Here is a 17713-nt window from a genome sequence, read left to right as displayed (position 1 = left end):
AAGCCACTTGAAGTTATATTCCCTCGATGGTTGGAATATATTGGCTTCTACAATATCCGAACTGAGTTGCGGAGTGAAGACCCGTGGAAAGTTATCGCAGTTAAGAGCGCGCCGCAACAAGAGCCCGGAACTGGCGATTGCGGTGTTTTCGTATTGATGGTTACGATGTATTTAATGTTCGGGCTTAGATTGGAGTTTAACGCTAGTCATGTCGAGTACTTTAGAAAGAAGATTGCGGTTGATATATTTAATGACGATATTATATTGTAGACCTATGTAGTAATTTTAATTTTTAATTTGCGCACTTAAGTTTATATAATTTTAATGCCTCACATTTTGAACTATTTAATAAAATAACAGTTTTATGAAATATAAGTGTACAATACACAAAAAACAATAACAGTTTTAACCAGCGAAATACAAAAAACATTAACAGTTTTAACCAACGAAACACAAAAACAATAATAGTTTTAACCAACGAATAACACACAAAATACAACTAACTTCGAGTCGACGCAATAGGATTCTTACATCGCCTACAATTATGGCCTAGTTCATGACACCGGTCGCATCTTACAGTCCGCCGGTCAACGTCCTCGCCAGCCGAGGGTATTCTGAGCTCTTTACGACGGCCAGGTGGTGGTGCCTTAACTGGTGGGTATACTTGCATCTCCTGAATTTCATCTGAAACTTCCCAATCAGCCACATCACCAACTGGCTCCACTGGTTGTGCATAAGCCATCGCCAACGATTCTGTAATGTAAAAGTCCGAGCAAAGGTTAATAAAATCCACCCGGTGTGTTAGACACGCCGCAATTGCATGAGCACACACAAGCTGATCAAGCTGAAACACTCTGCAGGAGCAAGTTCTCTTTTGCAAGTCAACCAACCCTTCCTTAAGCCCACCGCCTATAACTTGAAAGCGATGCGGAGACACCGACCGAACTATCATTCTTTCAGCTACAGTTCTCCTCTCAGTGACTATTTCATCCGCCCATGTTGTTAGCCGAGTAGTCATTGATTCAGCCACAATTTTTCTATCATAAAACCATTACTGCAATGTTTTCCTAAAGTGATCAACAAGATGAGTAATAGGAAATTTTCGAGGTTCCCTCATGAAAGCATTAACACTCTCTGCGATGTTGGTGGTAAGAATGCTGTACCTCCTACCTTCAAATTGAGACCTTGCCCAATTACACGTACCGACATTATTTTCTAGGTAATCAACCGCCCGAAAATCATTGTTGTGATACGGAAAATATCGTTGCTCCAACGACGTTGTTATTGGAAATATCGTTGCTCCAACATCCTGTAACGTAACGCCATTATCATCAATGTTGTCATAATTGTCGTGGATTGGAGAGTAATATTGCTGTAGCGATATTGTCCTTGGCAACACCTCTTCATCATTATCGGGGCCAGACATATTTGTTGTAAACGAAGTTTCTGTATCGACATGTGGCTCAATACCTTCGCTTGGAACTCGAGGTGATGTGGTCACGAATATAGGAATGCATCCAAAAATAGCTACGTCAGATGCCATATGCAACACAACCCTCACCATTTCATCATCACATATATCCATGGGCATTGCACATATATGATATAATGTGTTACTAGACCTCAAAGTTGTCTTCATTGTGATACTATAGTCATTAGGGTTTATTTGTAACACCTCGTATACTCTTGTCAATAACTGATCAAACAGATAATTTTTTCCAACCAAAAAAGCTTGATTTTTACCATTCACGTACTCCATACGACCATTCTCTAATGTCTCCCACCAACCATCGTAACACAATTCAAGTACAACTGAATCCATTAAGCCTGAAATTATAAAAAAAATTATTTGAGTCCTATTAAAATAATACAGCTTTAATGAATCTCCAGGGTGGGTGCGACATGCACCTGTCGCACCAAACCTTGGTGCGACAGGCAGCCTGTTGCTAGATTCAGATTCACCCGACTCAGTAAGTTCAGAAAATAATTCATACCATTAAGTGATGTCGATTTGTGTTGGATCCGGATAGATTATGATCGGATATCACTTTTACCGTTGTCTTTTGCGGTCGCCGTTGGCTGATGATTCAAGAGTGAAAAACTGCTTTTGGTTTGGCGATATGGGAGAAACAATGTTGGTTTTGTTCTATAAAGAAGGGTAATTTGGGAAGAAAGACTTGTGTTTGGCTAATGTTGATAGAAAAAAGTTGAGAGGGTTAATTGCGAAAATAATAAAATATTAATGGTTATTTTCGTAAATTTCCCCTGTTTCAATAACTTATTTATTTTCCTGAGTGTTCTTATGGGTACTGCACTGAAATGATTAACCTAAGTTTCTAGCTTAGCTTTTGTAATAAGTTGTACTTTGACTATTTTAACGAGTAATGATAAGATGAAAATGTAGTAAAGTTATAATGCCCTTTTTTGTAACTAGTCATAGTGGCTTAAGTCTTCATAAAGTTGTGATACTATGGTGTTGTTTGTTTTTTAGTTTGAAATCTGATATAACTTTTTTCAGATATCTATTTATTTTACGTTATGTTTTTTAACTTATCACTTATTGTCAGATAATTTTATCTGAATAGAAAAAGTAAAAAAAGTTCACTTTTATCTGAAGTCTAAATGAAAAATTTTAATTTCAAATCTCAAAAATACCCTTAATAATTCATGTATTTCCAATATTATCTATAAACCTAATATTTTTGTATTATTCTTGATTTTTTTTAATTGCTTTAAATTTTTATTCACATGATAACATTAATTAAACTGAAATATTAAACAAATCAAATTATGTCCATTGTGATGAATCAAAACTAAAACAACAGTGTTGACTTTATAATAAAATTTGATGTTATAATTACATCTTTTATTACAAAATTAAATTAAGATCAACAATGATAGTATTTTTTATTTAATGCTACCAAACTAACCAACCTATGAAAATTATAAATTGTGAAAAACAAATATATGCACCACTTAAAATGATATTTATGTCAAACTACTATTTTTTAAGTTTTTCTCTTCAAGTGTCAAAAAAGAGAAAACAAATATGTCATTCAGATATTTTTATTTAGACATATTCAGACTTCAGCAAAATTCAGACCTATTCAGATTTCTTATAAAAAAAAAAAACGCAACTTATATTTGCTAAGTGCATACAATGTGAACTACCTTATTTGATTTGAACATAAAATTAAACTTCAATACTGCAACTCTTATCTAATTGATAACATGAATATTTTAAGCATTATTAGAAAATTAAGTGAAATTACAATAATTTGGTTATAATAATTTCAATTAATAGTAGCAAAACTGAAGTTGAATTGAAACTATAATACACCAACAAGCAAACCAACCCAGAACAAGTGTGAAGCTAATCCATTAAATTCCATTCCAGCATTAAATAATTGAAGTCGTATCATACATGGCTACATTCGAAAAGCCATCACAAAGCATGAAGTAACTAAATATAAACAGGTTCCTACAAATTCATGGATAGTTTGCAGGTGTTAACCAAGCAAGTTTATCTTTGGTTGCACAATAGTATCATGTACGAAAAAAATAAATAACAAAATGCTCAAACCTATAATTAGTCATCTCCATCATTCTGCTCATAATAAGATGTTGTATCATCTGATCCCTTTAAAAAATGGTCAATCTATGCTTCACTGCTATTTTATTTCATTTACATTTGCACTTGATCTGCTTCACATGCTGGATGCTATAACTTTAATGGTTTCATTCTTGAGTAACATGTCTTGTTGTCATGAATAAAACAAACAATCTCATATTAAAATTATAAAGATGGATGCTGATTGCTAAAACCATTAAGAGAATTGTGAATCAAACTCACCATTGTCATGGACACTAGATTGAGATAATGCAATGCAAGTAGTCTTTTGAGTTGCAGGCTGATCAGAACTAGATCTGCCTTAATTATTCATAGCATGTGGCACACACTACATCAAAAGTAATTCAATTAATTCAACTTAACTACTTAATGAAATAGAAATGATAGCTAACCTGTTTGCCAGAGACTGTTGCCCTTTTGCATGTCCTCTTGTTATGACCCCAGTGATCACACTTTGAGCATTTGATACTTGATCTGCTCTTGAATGTTGCTGGTTCATCAGCTGCTTTCCTCCTCTTTGTCTGTGGCCTGCCAACAGACTTGATCACAATAGGTGGTTGCAAATTATTATTTGGAACCAATAGCCACTTATTCTCATCGGGCAAAAGGAAGTATTGATACTTGTAAGTGTTGACAAAAGCTTGATTTTTTAGATAAGTATGGATATAATCCTCAATGTTCAGCCTCTTTACATCAATAGAACATACACTCTGCTTGCAAGGTAGGCCAGATATATGCCATTCCCCACAATCACAAGTCTTTTTACCTAAATCTACCATGAACAATTTAGAAAAATGTTCCATCACTTCAAACATGTTTTCATGACCAAATATCACTGTCAAACATCTTGTTTCAATTTGTGCTTCCACAATCTTCCTCCTGCTAAGAGATAATAGATGTTCATTCCACTTTGTTGCAGCCTCATTCCTTTTATGAATAAGTTTCATAACCTTTCTCTTTATCTCTTCAAGCATTCTAACACTAGGCATGCCTCTGAAACTATTGATCCAATTGTTGAAGGATTCAGTCATGTTGTTAGTCACATGATTGCACTTGTTGTAGTTAGGAAAAGTATATTTAGCCCAGTATGCAGTTGGAATGTTCATAAGCCACTAGTGACCAGCATCACTAATTTTCTTCAATTTCTCAATGTTTTCGTTGAATTCTGAGTAGTTTGGACTCATACATGCTCTCCAGAATACTTTCTTCAACAATGTGCGAAGAAACTTTTTCTTAAAATTGGCATAAATATGCCTACAACAGTATCTCTTGATTGCATTTGGAAATACCCTATCAATTGCATTGAGCACTCTTTTCTGCCGATCATTCATGAAACATAGGCCTTCTCCTCCATAATAGCCAATCCGATCATACAACCTCCATGAAAAACACCCAAGAGTGAGTGTTTTCACTCTACTAAGCATAAGCCTAGTGGGTATATCCCATAGTTAGCGTCAATGCCCACTGCCGTTAGTAAAACTCCTTTATATGGCCCTTCAAATGGCAGCCATCGACCCCTATAAATTGTATGCACCCTTTAAAAAAAAAAAACCCTCTTACTTGCATCAAACATAATGAAAAATCTTTTGAATATTGGGTGAATTGCATCTCCATTAAATTCCCTCTCAATAGCTATTGTCGATCTAGGGTTATACTTTAATAGAGCCAGTTGGTATCTACTCATTTTGCTGTAACTCTTCTTGCGATCTTGGCCAAGCATATCAAGTACTTTATGTTTTGCTCTGTATAACCTAAGGATAGCGAAATCTAGGTTCGAGTCTGGGTCCAAGTTTGGTCGTTCTAGTTCTAGACCTGGATACTAAAATGTTGTTCCGGATCCAAATTTAAACTCAAATTTATTGCCTCCGAGTCCGGTACAAGTTCAACTAAAAAAAATTCAGGTTTTCGAATTACAAGTTTTAAACCCGAATCACTTAATCAACTCAAGAAACCAATTACAAATACAAATCCCAAATTCTAAAAGATCAAACACAAATACATATTCTAATTTCAATGATTCGAAGCAATGAAACATTCACAAATACAAATCCATAACATAGATCTATAATTCAAACTGATGATTCATAGATTCAATATTTATGAATTTTAAAGATCTGTATCCAGCGAAGCAACGAATGGAGGCCGATGAAGATGATGATGAACATAGTGCCACAGCCGTGATTACTTACAATCGCGAAGGCAGACAAACGTCGACCAAAACCGATGAAATAGATAGACAAGCGACAGGCGGTGATGATGATGAACATGAAACACAGTGAAGGTGGCGAAGGGATGACGAGTGACGACAGTGATTTGATGAAAAGAAGAGTTGAAGAGAGAGTAAAAGAATACTTTGCTTTGGCTAGGACAACTGTGAAAGTGTGAAGATGACGAAGATTAGATGAAAGAGAAAGAGTTGAAGAGGGAGGAAAAGAATGGCTTTGGTTTGGTGGCTGCGACTATAGAAGTGTGAATTATGGCTGATTTTTCTTTCCTATTTATAATATAAAAATAATTAAAAATAATACTAAGATAAATATATTCGGGTTCGGATTTTGGATTTTTGGGTTTACCCAAACTCGGAACCGGACTCGCATATATGCGGGTTGATAAAATTAATTTTGAATACTGGATTTATTTTATTCTGGTGCGGGTTGAACCCAATTCGGAATATCCGGGTTTGTCTGGGTCCGGGTTAAATTGTCATCCCTAGTATAACCTATGAACACTACACTCAATTACATACTTCTTTAAGAGATCAACTGCTATTATTTTGACACTAACTTCAAGAGTTGACTTGAAGACATGGAGACAAGTGGCTGCAATCTAGGTTGAAGTAGCTTTTTTATTGTCATCATCAATCCCACTACACATATGAACATCACATAGAGTCTTGATTTGGAATGACTTGCTGTTCCAATTTGGTCTAGCATGGATTCTCCATGTACATCCTAGTTTAGCACATTTAGTTGTCACTAAGGCCTTTTTGTTCTTAAGTCTATGCAACTTGAACCCATTTCTAGTAGCATATACGCTCAACACCTTCCTAAACTCATAAACATCCATAAATAACTGACCAGGCCTTAGAACAATGTTATCTCCATCTGGTGTGAACTCAAATCCACCTGAGTTAGTGTCGTACCTCACACAAACAGCAACTTCATCATCAGAAGAATCAGATTAATCACCAGTGTCATCACCTGACTGGTAATCATCAAGACCGTGGTCACTCTCTTCACCATCTAATATTGTATTTTCATCATTAATCGCATTAGGCAAACCATCAACATCTTCGAGTTCAATAGTAGGATGCTCTATTTTATCACTTGAAGTTGATTTAGAAATAAAATCTGACTCAATTGAAATCTCACCACTTTTTTTAGAATTCTGAAAGCCGAGCTAAACCGCAATGTCATCTTTGAGTACAAAACCACCACCAAGGCTGACTTGTGTCATAGTATGCTTATTATTGTTAATTTCTTCAACATCATCCAATTTATTCTAATTAATCTCAGGATCAGCATTGAGATTGACAGAGAACTGATCTTTAGGAGTTATCAAGTCTTGTGGTTGTTCTTTGCTTGTGTTTTGTCCATTTAAAGATGTTACTATATGTTCACGCCCTATAAAAGATGTCACTTTGAATCTTGCCCATTTATAACCTTTATCCTTCAGTTCTTTGAAAGCCTGCTGCATGTCACTGTCACTCAACAAGTCCCTGCCATCAGATGTCCAAGGCAATAGCAGCTGAGCTCTAAAGCCAGTAGCATGTCTAATGGGCTTACCCCAACAAATGTCCCTAATGTTAGCCTAAAGCTTGGCCGGTGAATAATGGTTAGGAATAACATAACCAATCTAAGTTACTTTGCTATTAATTACTGCTTCAACATTATAATACATAACATTGCAATGCCATAAAACAACATAAATAAATTCTACATATATTAAAGAAAAAGCTAAAATGTATTAAATACTAAATGCAAACAATATGTGACTATAATACCAATGTGCAAATCAGCCCAAAACAAGTGAGTTACAGTACAACATTAAATAATGTTAAGGGGTGTTTAGTATTGTTTCTCAAAGTTAGTTCTCTGTTTTCCATAAACAACAGTGAAAAAAATAATTTCCAAAACAAATATTTTATAAATGACTAAGTGCAAACGGATACGTTTTTTTTCTCATCTTTCTAATTAAAAGTTGAAAATGTCTTCAACAATTTCTGGACTTGTACTGTTGTTTGATAACATAAGCTATGATAAAAGTATTACTATTTTAAAGAAAACAAATTTATTATTGTGTTGGAGCAGTAACACTTTGAACATCAAAATGGTCTAATTACACTAACTATCTAGCTATGATAGTATTTTTTATATGTTACTGACTCGCTAGTTCACTAGCGTTTTGCTCTATAATGCAATGATAGAATGTCAATCAATTGATTATAACCAATTCCACTCTTGTTTGGAGTATAGATACCTTCCTAAATAGTTAAAAGAAACTAAAAGCTACTTTGATAGATTCTTTATAAGTTTTGACTAGTAAAATTGTAGTAACTTTCAAAGCATTTTTCCCTAAATTCCACACAATCATTTTCTAATGGATCAATGATATAACATTCCCACATTAGCTTTTACAAATGTTTGTATTCATATGTGAATTCAAATTTTAACAATACTTCTAAAATTGAAATTTCAATTTGTTAGGTCAAATCTTACCTTAATACCAGGAATATGCTCCAAAAATGAGGAGGTACAAACAAAAATAAGAGATATATTAACTTATGATCACTAAAAAAACTGCCTAATAATAATTCAATTAAACATTAATCCATCATTATGCTATATTGTTAAACTCATCACTTAAAAAAATTCGTCATGTGCATCACATGTTTGAATTTCAAATGCAGACATAAGTTGAAACCATTTGCTTGCACCTACTCGACATAAGCTAAAACCTTATCGTTCTGAATTTTATACTCTATAGTTCCACAAATTTCATCAAAACAAGAAATCAAGCACCCACTCGACATTTTTGACTTACAGTAGTATCAAAACACTCTAAATTTGCCCAAACAAATTGTAAGAAACTAACATGTTATTGGCTTCAACATAGCGATTTCAACTAATGGATACTGCTTTATGAACAAGGAAGATTTTTTAGCCTTCGAACAAAGAGCTCTTAGTCGTGCTTCATGAAAGAGAAAAGTCCACTTTGAAATTCAAGACAGAAAGATCTTTTTTAAGCTTTGAATTGTTTTGCAAATTTTGCTTTATAAATTAAGACATAATTTTTCAAAATGATTTGACAACTCACTGGCTCATGTCAACCAAAATGTGTAAAACTTTTGCTTGTCAAATTAGATTACCAAAGTGCTCATAACTGACTAACAGAGAACTAACGTTTGCATTTCGTAGGGGGTTTTCACTAATAAACAGATCTTCGCCATCTAAGTATAAAAAGCCCAAAACTCAAGGGAGGAAAGTAAAAATTACCCATATTTTTTATTTTTTGGTTTGGCCGGGTTGACCCGGTTTTGAATCGAAGCTGTTGGGTTAGGATCGGATCATTAAGGTTCGATTTAAAATTCTATCTTTATTCACTTTTGACATTTTCTATTTGTTGTTATCAGGTTTTTCTCGGAGCCTAGACCCTATGCAAAGCTCTAGGCCTTGCTATATTTTTTAAAAGGTGCAATACTGCAACGCAATAACTGAAATACAAGTATGCAACTCAAGAGGGGGGGTGAATTGGGATATTAAAAATTATTCAATTTTAAAACAAAACTCAATGCAAATCTAAAACGGATTTAAAGCAATAACAAATAAATCAATCAAGCACAATAAAAAGATTAAGGGAAGAGAAAACAAACACAATGATTTTTACGTGGTTCGGCAATCCCCGCCTATGTCCATGCCTCCAAGCTCACCGGGCTTGAGGATTTCACTAAGCAAGCCTCCAAGGCTTCAAATGCTTACAATTGACTTCCAAGGTGTCAATGGACCTTCACAACAAGAGATTATCCCCAATCTCTTAACCCAAGTGTATCCCAACACTTACAATCTTTTAACTTGATTTTACAAAAAGGATTACAAATGAATTTCTCTCACACAATGTGTTTGATCACAAATGAAAGCTCAATGTGTGAATGAATGAGATGAATACAAGGATTTAAAGCTCAATGAAAGTTGTATTCTCAATATTTTGCTCAATGATGATCGTTGGAAATCTTCTTGTTTGAATTGGATTGAGCTTATTTATAGTTGGAGCAGAAAACTAGCCGTTATTGACTTTCTGCATACTGTCGGATCGCCGTTATCTAGATGTCGGATCGCCGTTTAGGTCCAGAGGCTAATCTTCAGTTCTGTTAAATATCGGCGAGCCGTTTATCAAAATTGTCGGATCGCCGTTTAGGTCCAGAGGCTAATCTTCAATTCTGTTAGATGTCGGTGAGCCATTATCAATATGTCGTATCGCCGTTTTCTACAGTAACTGCTGCAGTGACATATTTTCTAAAATTATAGTTTGACCCCAAAACTTTATAAAACTATATTACGGCCCAAAACGTTATGAAACTTTGCAAATAGGTCTAATTTCAGAATTTCTATGTAATGATTTGTTAATCCCAAAAATTTTTGAAATTATGATGTAGCCCAAAATGCTATGACACTTTTCAAATAAGTTCTTCTCCAAAATTTCAAGCAATATTTGTTGATTTCAAAGTTTTCAAAATTCTTTCAATTAAACCATAAACTTGAAAGAACAAATAATTTCATAAAATCATTTTTCCATTAAATATAAAACCTTTAAAATGTGAAAATAATGATTTATTTAAAAAGAAAATAATTTGAGCTTAAAAGATTAATTATTATTAATCTTGTTTGTTATCATCAAAATCAACATTATGAAAACATATGTTAACAATCTCCCCCTTTTTGATGATGACAAATATTTCATGTATTTAAAGAATGATTCCACAAATTTCTCCCTCTTCTTGTTTGTTATCATCAAAATCAATATTATGGAAACATATATGTTAACAATAACATGATCGTTAGTGCGGCCCATATCGGAATTGAAGGTGTAGGTGCTAAGCACTATTCTTATTCACCAAGGACAAAGAGGAGGTGGGAAGCGTCAATGTCTTCGTTGAAGTCATAAAAAGTGATAGGAAGCAATTTTACATAATTTTATTCAGAATTAGGAAAAGGTAAAAAACAAATGGGTTAATTGAACTGAACCGACGATTCGGTTAATTTAAAAAATTGTTGGTTAACATAAAAAAATTAGAAATCGGGAAAAATTACAAAATATAAAAGAATTAGTTAAAAAAATTGAATTGATTTGAAACTGAATAAAAAATTGAATCAATTCAATCGATTCCATTCGATTTATGTAAGAATATCAAAATTCTCTATGAGTTTGGGACCTCATAAGGCCACATCCCAAAATGAGGTGAATTTTAAATTATTTTTGGGGAATAAGGTGGAGAATTGAAGAAAAATAATTCCAAATTTTTGATGGGATAAAGTTTTTTTTGTACTTCCTACCGCAACCCACCACAATCCCCATTATATGTAAATATTTTTTTAATTTTTAGTTAATAATTTTATTTTATCAATTACAATATTGGTTAATATATTTTCTTTTATTTTTACATGATATAAATAGAGTATAACTAAAAGAAAAACCTAAAATATTATTGTTATACAACCGTTAACATTGTTATATTTTCTTTTCTCTCTTAAGTTGTTGTTCTCTTCAAACAAATCAAACCTCATTCTTCAAAAATTTTGAGCAAAGTTTGGTAAGTTAGAAATATTCTACTATTGACTAATAGTTTAATTGTAGCTTGATCTTGACATACAAAAGTATATGCAAACATTTTGCAGTTTAGATACCATTTTAAGATATTGTTTCAAACTTTTGGATTTTTTTCAATAATTTAAATACTTTATAATATAGTGATGATTTTATTTTAAGTCTCTAACTTTTAATTTAATGAAATTATGTATGCGGTACTATCAATAAGTAAACAGGGAATGGGGTGAGAATAGAGAAATTATTCCCCACACGAGAATTATCCATCTTCACCCTACTAAATTTATTAAGAGAATGATGGCGATATTTTTAATAGAATGAAGAGAACCCCACACCATTGTCATTCCAAAATTTATATAGTGGACATAAATCAATTGATTTAGATCGATTTAGATCTAAATCAACCCCGTACCCACTCCTATTTAAAAATTTTAACCTTTAAAGATATTACTACAAAAACACTAATTTTTCTTCCTAAAACAAATGAAATTAAAGAACACTAATTGAAAAATAATACCATTTCTAATTTTTACCTCAGTTATTTAGGGAGGTGATTTTGATCATATAGACAGCTGACATGGCATGAGCAAATGAACAAAACATGAGGATAAGACGCGCCAAAAGAGAGAGAGCGAGAATCCAGTACGTGGACTCGCACGCACGTCTCAACTCTCAAACTCAATCAAACAAACAACGGAGCTTGCTAGGGTACATTATCTGTTAGGTACACACCCAATGGTGGAAGGACACACGTGCACAGGAGAGAGAAATTGCTTACCAAATGCACCCTTTGTGAAGCTGGCTAAGGTGCAGCTGTTAGGTATAGCGTCTGTACCTTAGCCATCTCCAAGGTACACAGACCAAATAATTAACAATCAGACATGACGCTTCCCTTTTGGAAAGCCCGCGATTTTATCTTTGTTTCTGCTTTCAGCTATAATTTGTAGCTCAAAAAAAAAAGAAAAGTAAAATGGCTGCGGAGCCTTTATTTGTAGGAGGAACTGGAACTACTAGTTCAGCTTCATGGCAAGCTTGTACAAGTAAGAACAGAAGCAAGTCACAAGCTCAGCTTCTTTGCTTCACAATCGGAGCTTCTCATTCCACTGACAAGAAAAACAAGGTCTACAAACAACTGGGTTCGTCTCTTTTTGCTGAAACTGCATTAATGTCCCTTTCATGTGTGTGTGTGTGTGTGTGTACATATATATATTCTGTTCTCTTCCTTCAAATGGTTTCCACCCGGTTAAAATTTAATTGCTTAATGTTAAAATTTTGGGTATCTGGGTATCTTTGATATTGAAGTGCTGTGGTTTATTACCTTGCTGCTGTTGAATAAAATCACTAATTGTCAAGTACAGCAAGTGCTGAACTTACTTAAGGTTTGCTAATTGTTGCTTTTGGAATATGTTAAGTAGCTGTGCCTTAAGCTTTTTCAGACAAGGAGAAGTGTTGTTACAGTGTTAATTGTAATGCTTACTGTCTAACAAATTTAACTTAATCCAGTTATTTTGTCGTAGAAAAGGTTGTGACCACTGGCTTTGAATTGCTCGCCCGTTCCATTTACATGTGGAAACTTTTATTAGTGATTTGATATTGAGCATGATGGCCATTTTTTTTTTTTTGGTTTACAATGCATTAGGTGAACAACTTGGGACCTTTTTCACTTGAATTTTGGCCTAAAACATTTGGCAGAAATTCCAACCATCCTTCTTCTTTAATCCAATGGTGTAGATTGACATCACTGATGTCACTAAATTAGAATCTGTAATTTAGCTTCTAACGAAATTGGTACCATTACTAGTGAATTAGTCACTTTGCAATATCTTTGTGTTGTTGTACATCTTGGTTTCGATTTGAAATAAAAATTGGACCTGTTTAGGCTTGTTTTCGTTGAAAAAGAAGATTGAAGATGCAGTTCTTCGTGCTGAGAGTTTAGCAACAACAGCACTAGAACTCGAGGAAGCAACAAGAATTAAGCAGGAAGCGATGGTCCGTAACTATAACCTTTGGGATGACCCAACTAAATCCAATGAAGTTCTTGTCAAGCTAGCTGACAGTCTCAAAGTAGTTAATGCTCTCAAAGATCTACGATATAAGGTAATGTGTTGCTTATACTGGATTTATTGGATTTCTATGTGTGAATTCTTATTTCACTATAGTAACAGATCCACATAGATGAACCTTGTATGCCTATAATTTGACGGTAGCCATTGTTCTGATTCAGTGTACTTTCCTTGGCCTCTTGATACAAACCATACATGACCTTTAGATGTCTACAAATTAAATGTAAAACATACTCATCTTGACCAAACTCCAGTTTATTTGTTTTGATGTATGCTTATAAATCTTTAACCTCAATAAGCTTTTTGGACAATCTCAGAACTTTGTCCCTAGACAATGTTATTCTTTCTAAAGTAAAATTAACGATTGGAGCTTGTTTGCTTTTTTCTGCAGGCTGAGGAAGCAAAGTTGATATCACAGTTGGCTGAGATGGAAGCTATCGATTATGGGCTTTTCAAGCGAGCATACCGTGCATCTTTAGATGTGAGCAAGCTATTGGATCAGTATGAGATGTCCAAGCTTCTTCGTGGGCCAAATGACGTGGAAGGAGCATCTGTAACTATTAAAGCTGGATCAAATGGCATCTGTCCTGAGGTTTGGTCTTCATGTTTTGCTCTTAATTTTAAGTTTGATTGAAATAGTAAATCTTGGAAAATGAAAAATGAATGCAGCTTCAATATCCAGGTCACAAGTTGCCTTTTCTTTCAAATTAGAAGAGAAAAAATGTGTAAACAAAAGAGTTGCCTCTCTGGAGGACTTGTTATAAATGGCAGTGCACATGGGTAAACAATGCGTATGTTAATGTTTCATTCTTGTTGGTCCTTGGACAACAAGCTTTTTCAGTTGATAGTAATAAACCTTCCTAAAAATTTCATCCAACTAGTGGTGTGAAAAAATTTTGTGTTGCTATCAGGTTCGCAGATGCTTATGTCCAAGTAAACCATAGATGCATATATTGCTGATTGTTATAGCTGAGCCGTTGTGGATGCTGGGTTCCTACTCATGATGGGAACTGTTAAGATTTATCATCGGTTCTTTTTCCTCTGAATTCCGCATTTTTAATTTGGTCTGTGAGATGTTGCTCCAAATTATATGTTTCTTTAATTTCAACGTAGGCTCATAGCTTGTTGATTTTCTTGTTTTCAAGAATTTACATTAGCCTTACTGTTACAGTTGTCCTTATCTCTAGTTTGCTCCTATTAAAATAAGTCTAAAATTACAGAGGGAGTCAATCTTATCATGCATTGTTGTTCACTTAAATGGTTGCAACTCATTGTTGGCTCTTTTATCGAATATTATTAGATAACCTTAACAAGTTTCAGTATTCAACTACTGAATCATGCTTCCTCCTTTTCTTTATCTTTTACCCCAACTTACCAATTCTGAGAAGAAATCTTCATCTTTGTAAGCCTCACCTCTTGTATAATTTTGCGCATTGATTGAATTGTATATATGGATATCCAAGTTATTTAAGGTGTTAATTCATTCAATGAGCATGGTAGTCCTGCATGGTTTATATGAAGTTCTATTGGGTTGAGTTGCAATATGATCTGTGTATATGAAACAATGGAATGTGGTACCATCTCTTACTCAAAGTACTAATGTTTTCAAATTTAGATATGGGCAGAACAACTTCTCAACATGTATGTTAGATGGGCTGACAAGGAAGGATATAGAGGAAGGGTAGTTGATAAGTGTTGCTGCAAGAATGGTGGTGTCAAGTCCGCAACTATTGAATTCGAATTTGAGTATGCTTTTGGCTATCTTTCAGGAGAGACAGGTGCTCACTGCCTCATTAATTTTCCGAATGGTTCTTTTCCTCATGAGGTAAAAACTACTGTTTCCATTCTGGCTAAAGTTCGAGGTTATCCACATTTCTCTTCCCCTGGAACCAAAGCATCCACCATAACATTCTTGATTACTTTCTATGAATTCGTTTTTGTCCTATAGCTTCTAATATCAATTTTATTTCAATTCACCTTTTTAGGTGAGTGTTTTACGAATGTTATGCTCATTATGCAACGGTTAGCCTTTTTGTTAATTAAATTTGATCTTGCAGGCTACGTTAGCATGTGTAGATGTTGTTCCTCTCTTCTTGGAAACATCTCCTGACCTGCAAATTAGTGATGAGGATTTGCTTTTCTCATCCCCTTCCTTGCCAGGAGAAAGGCAGAGTATTGCTAAACCTGCAGCTTGCATTCAGCATATCCCTACTGGCATTGCAGTTCAGTCCTTAGGTGCTTGATGATTTTCTAGGTTTCATTACCGATATATTATTGGGTTTTCGTCCTATCAGTATTTTTATTTCTTTTAGAAAGCTTGTCATCTAATCCAGTAACATGCCTCTGATCAGGAAAACAGACAATCTTCCTCTGATCCTGATATTTAGAAAAATGTTTCCACGTACACATCCTTAGAGTATTTAGCAATTTCAAGGACGAGCAGCAACACATGAGGGATAGGATATGATAAATGGCACTTCTGCCACTCCTAGGTTCACAATGTTACTTCTTTCGACGGTTTTATGAGTGTTAAGGAACTTGTATGAATGGGATATCAAACTGCATGGAGAGTGAGGTGGGGGGAGGTGGAGTAGCTCCTGCATTTTCGGTTCCATTCTTTGTTTCTGTGCTTATCTGGAGGTTGAAATGGAATTTTTTTTTTATGAGTTTCAGTTATGCTACTTTCCCTCACCCTGGAGTTTTTAGTGCACAGAATGATAAGTTGGAATGACACATCATTTGACTGGCTATTGACAAATAATGCACCGAAGAAGTTTCTTTTAATTCACCTAAGGAAGCCTATCAAAATACTTCTGTTGCTCTCTTGTTTTTTCCATTGTCCTCAAAATTAAAGGAAATGTTTGGCATTCTTTGTGTTTCATTGAAGGAAATGTTTGCATATAGCAATCCTAGTTTGCCTAGAGTCATTGATAAAATGGTTACTGTACTGCACACTGTGAATAATTGATTCACTTCCTAACTATATTCTCTTCTCTTTTCACTAGCAGAGGAAATAACTTTTAATCTTGTATCTATGGCATTTCCTCCCTGGTTTCTGTTACTTCAAAGAAGAAGAAAAGTGATATTTTCATCTGCAGGTGAGAGGAACCACTTTGCAAATAAGATGAAGGCCCTTAATCGATTGAAAGCCAAACTTCTTGTGATTGTGGGAGAGCAAGGAGTTTCCAATGTAAGTTGCATAAAGAGAGAAGCCATCGTCAATATATGGCAAAGAGAGACGCGAAGGTATGTCTCTCACCCATACAAGCTAGTACAAGATGTAAAAACTGGCATCCAACTGCCTGACTTCAATTCTGTTTTGGATGGAAACATTAAACCTTTTATTGAAGCTCATATCAATAGTAGACGGTCGAGTGATACAGACTAAGTCTTCACTATTGCCTACTTGTCGCTGTACCATGGAATTGTGATGCTTTTGTTATTGTCGTTATTTTTTTATTATTTTGAAATTTCACAGGAAATCAACAGTTATATATGCGAACACAACCACCCTTCAAGATTGTGAAATAGCTGATGATGTGAAAAATAGAAATTTATGAGTTCACCTAGTATACAAATCTATTTGGTGGAAGTTGGGTCTAAATTCATACATTAAATGTCCCATATTCAACCTAATGTGTGGTTAAACAATTTTCTTAAGTGATGGTGACACTTTGAGAGAAAATGGACCATGAGAACTCCAAAGCAATCAATCCTATTAGGGTAATGGCTGAAGTTGATTTGTGGCAATGAAGCAAATTACAAGTCTCTTGCATTATTCTTTTGTTAATGACAAACATTAACAATTTGTTCTTGCCTGGTGGGTAACACAAAGCATGATTTATGTGGTTCATAAAACAATTATTCTTGAGTCATGCTCAAAAAGGCCATTCAACAAAAAGAGATATTAATTTTTTAATTTTGTATTTGCTTTTTTATTTTTGTAACAAGTGATATTGGTTGATGCTTGAGAACAATTTTTTGAACATGAGATTTCATAACGAGTGAAAGAGGTAAATGAAACGAAAAGTTCTGTTATTACAACAGGCAAAACATCTATTCCTATTAAAGTATAAAAAAACAGAATATTAAATTTAAAAAATAGATAGAAAATATATTTTCTGGACTCCTAAGATTAGCATGAGACAAAATCAATTCCTTTGAACTCTTTATTACAAGCAACAAACCAACGGGGTCT

The 17713-nt window shown here is 34.3% G+C and overlaps 2 protein-coding genes across 2 annotated transcripts; one reads left to right on the top strand and one right to left on the bottom strand.

The window, feature by feature from the left end:
* Nucleotides 1–499: 499 nt before the first annotated feature.
* LOC107178885 (uncharacterized) lies at nucleotides 500–1018 on the bottom strand. The gene has a single exon (XM_015534535.2). The coding sequence runs from the start codon at nucleotides 1016–1018 to the stop codon at nucleotides 500–502; it is 519 nt and encodes a 172-aa protein (XP_015390021.2).
* Nucleotides 1019–12237: 11219 nt separating this feature from the next.
* Nucleotides 12238–16920, top strand: LOC102628696 (peptide chain release factor PrfB3, chloroplastic). The gene is made up of 6 exons (XM_052434275.1): nucleotides 12238–12588; nucleotides 13332–13549; nucleotides 13907–14107; nucleotides 15131–15340; nucleotides 15573–15750; nucleotides 16614–16920. Exons 1-6 carry the CDS (start codon nucleotides 12423–12425, stop codon nucleotides 16901–16903), a joined length of 1263 nt encoding a protein of 420 aa, XP_052290235.1. The 5' UTR covers nucleotides 12238–12422; the 3' UTR covers nucleotides 16904–16920.
* The last annotated feature ends 793 nt before the right edge of the window (nucleotides 16921–17713 follow it).

The sequence above is a fragment of the Citrus sinensis genome, chromosome 9 (genome assembly GCF_022201045.2).
Source record: "Citrus sinensis cultivar Valencia sweet orange chromosome 9, DVS_A1.0, whole genome shotgun sequence".
NCBI classification, from domain to species: domain Eukaryota; kingdom Viridiplantae; phylum Streptophyta; class Magnoliopsida; order Sapindales; family Rutaceae; genus Citrus; species Citrus sinensis.
The sequence above is the reverse complement of the archived record's forward strand: the minus strand, read 5'-3'. Positions and strand labels throughout refer to the sequence as shown.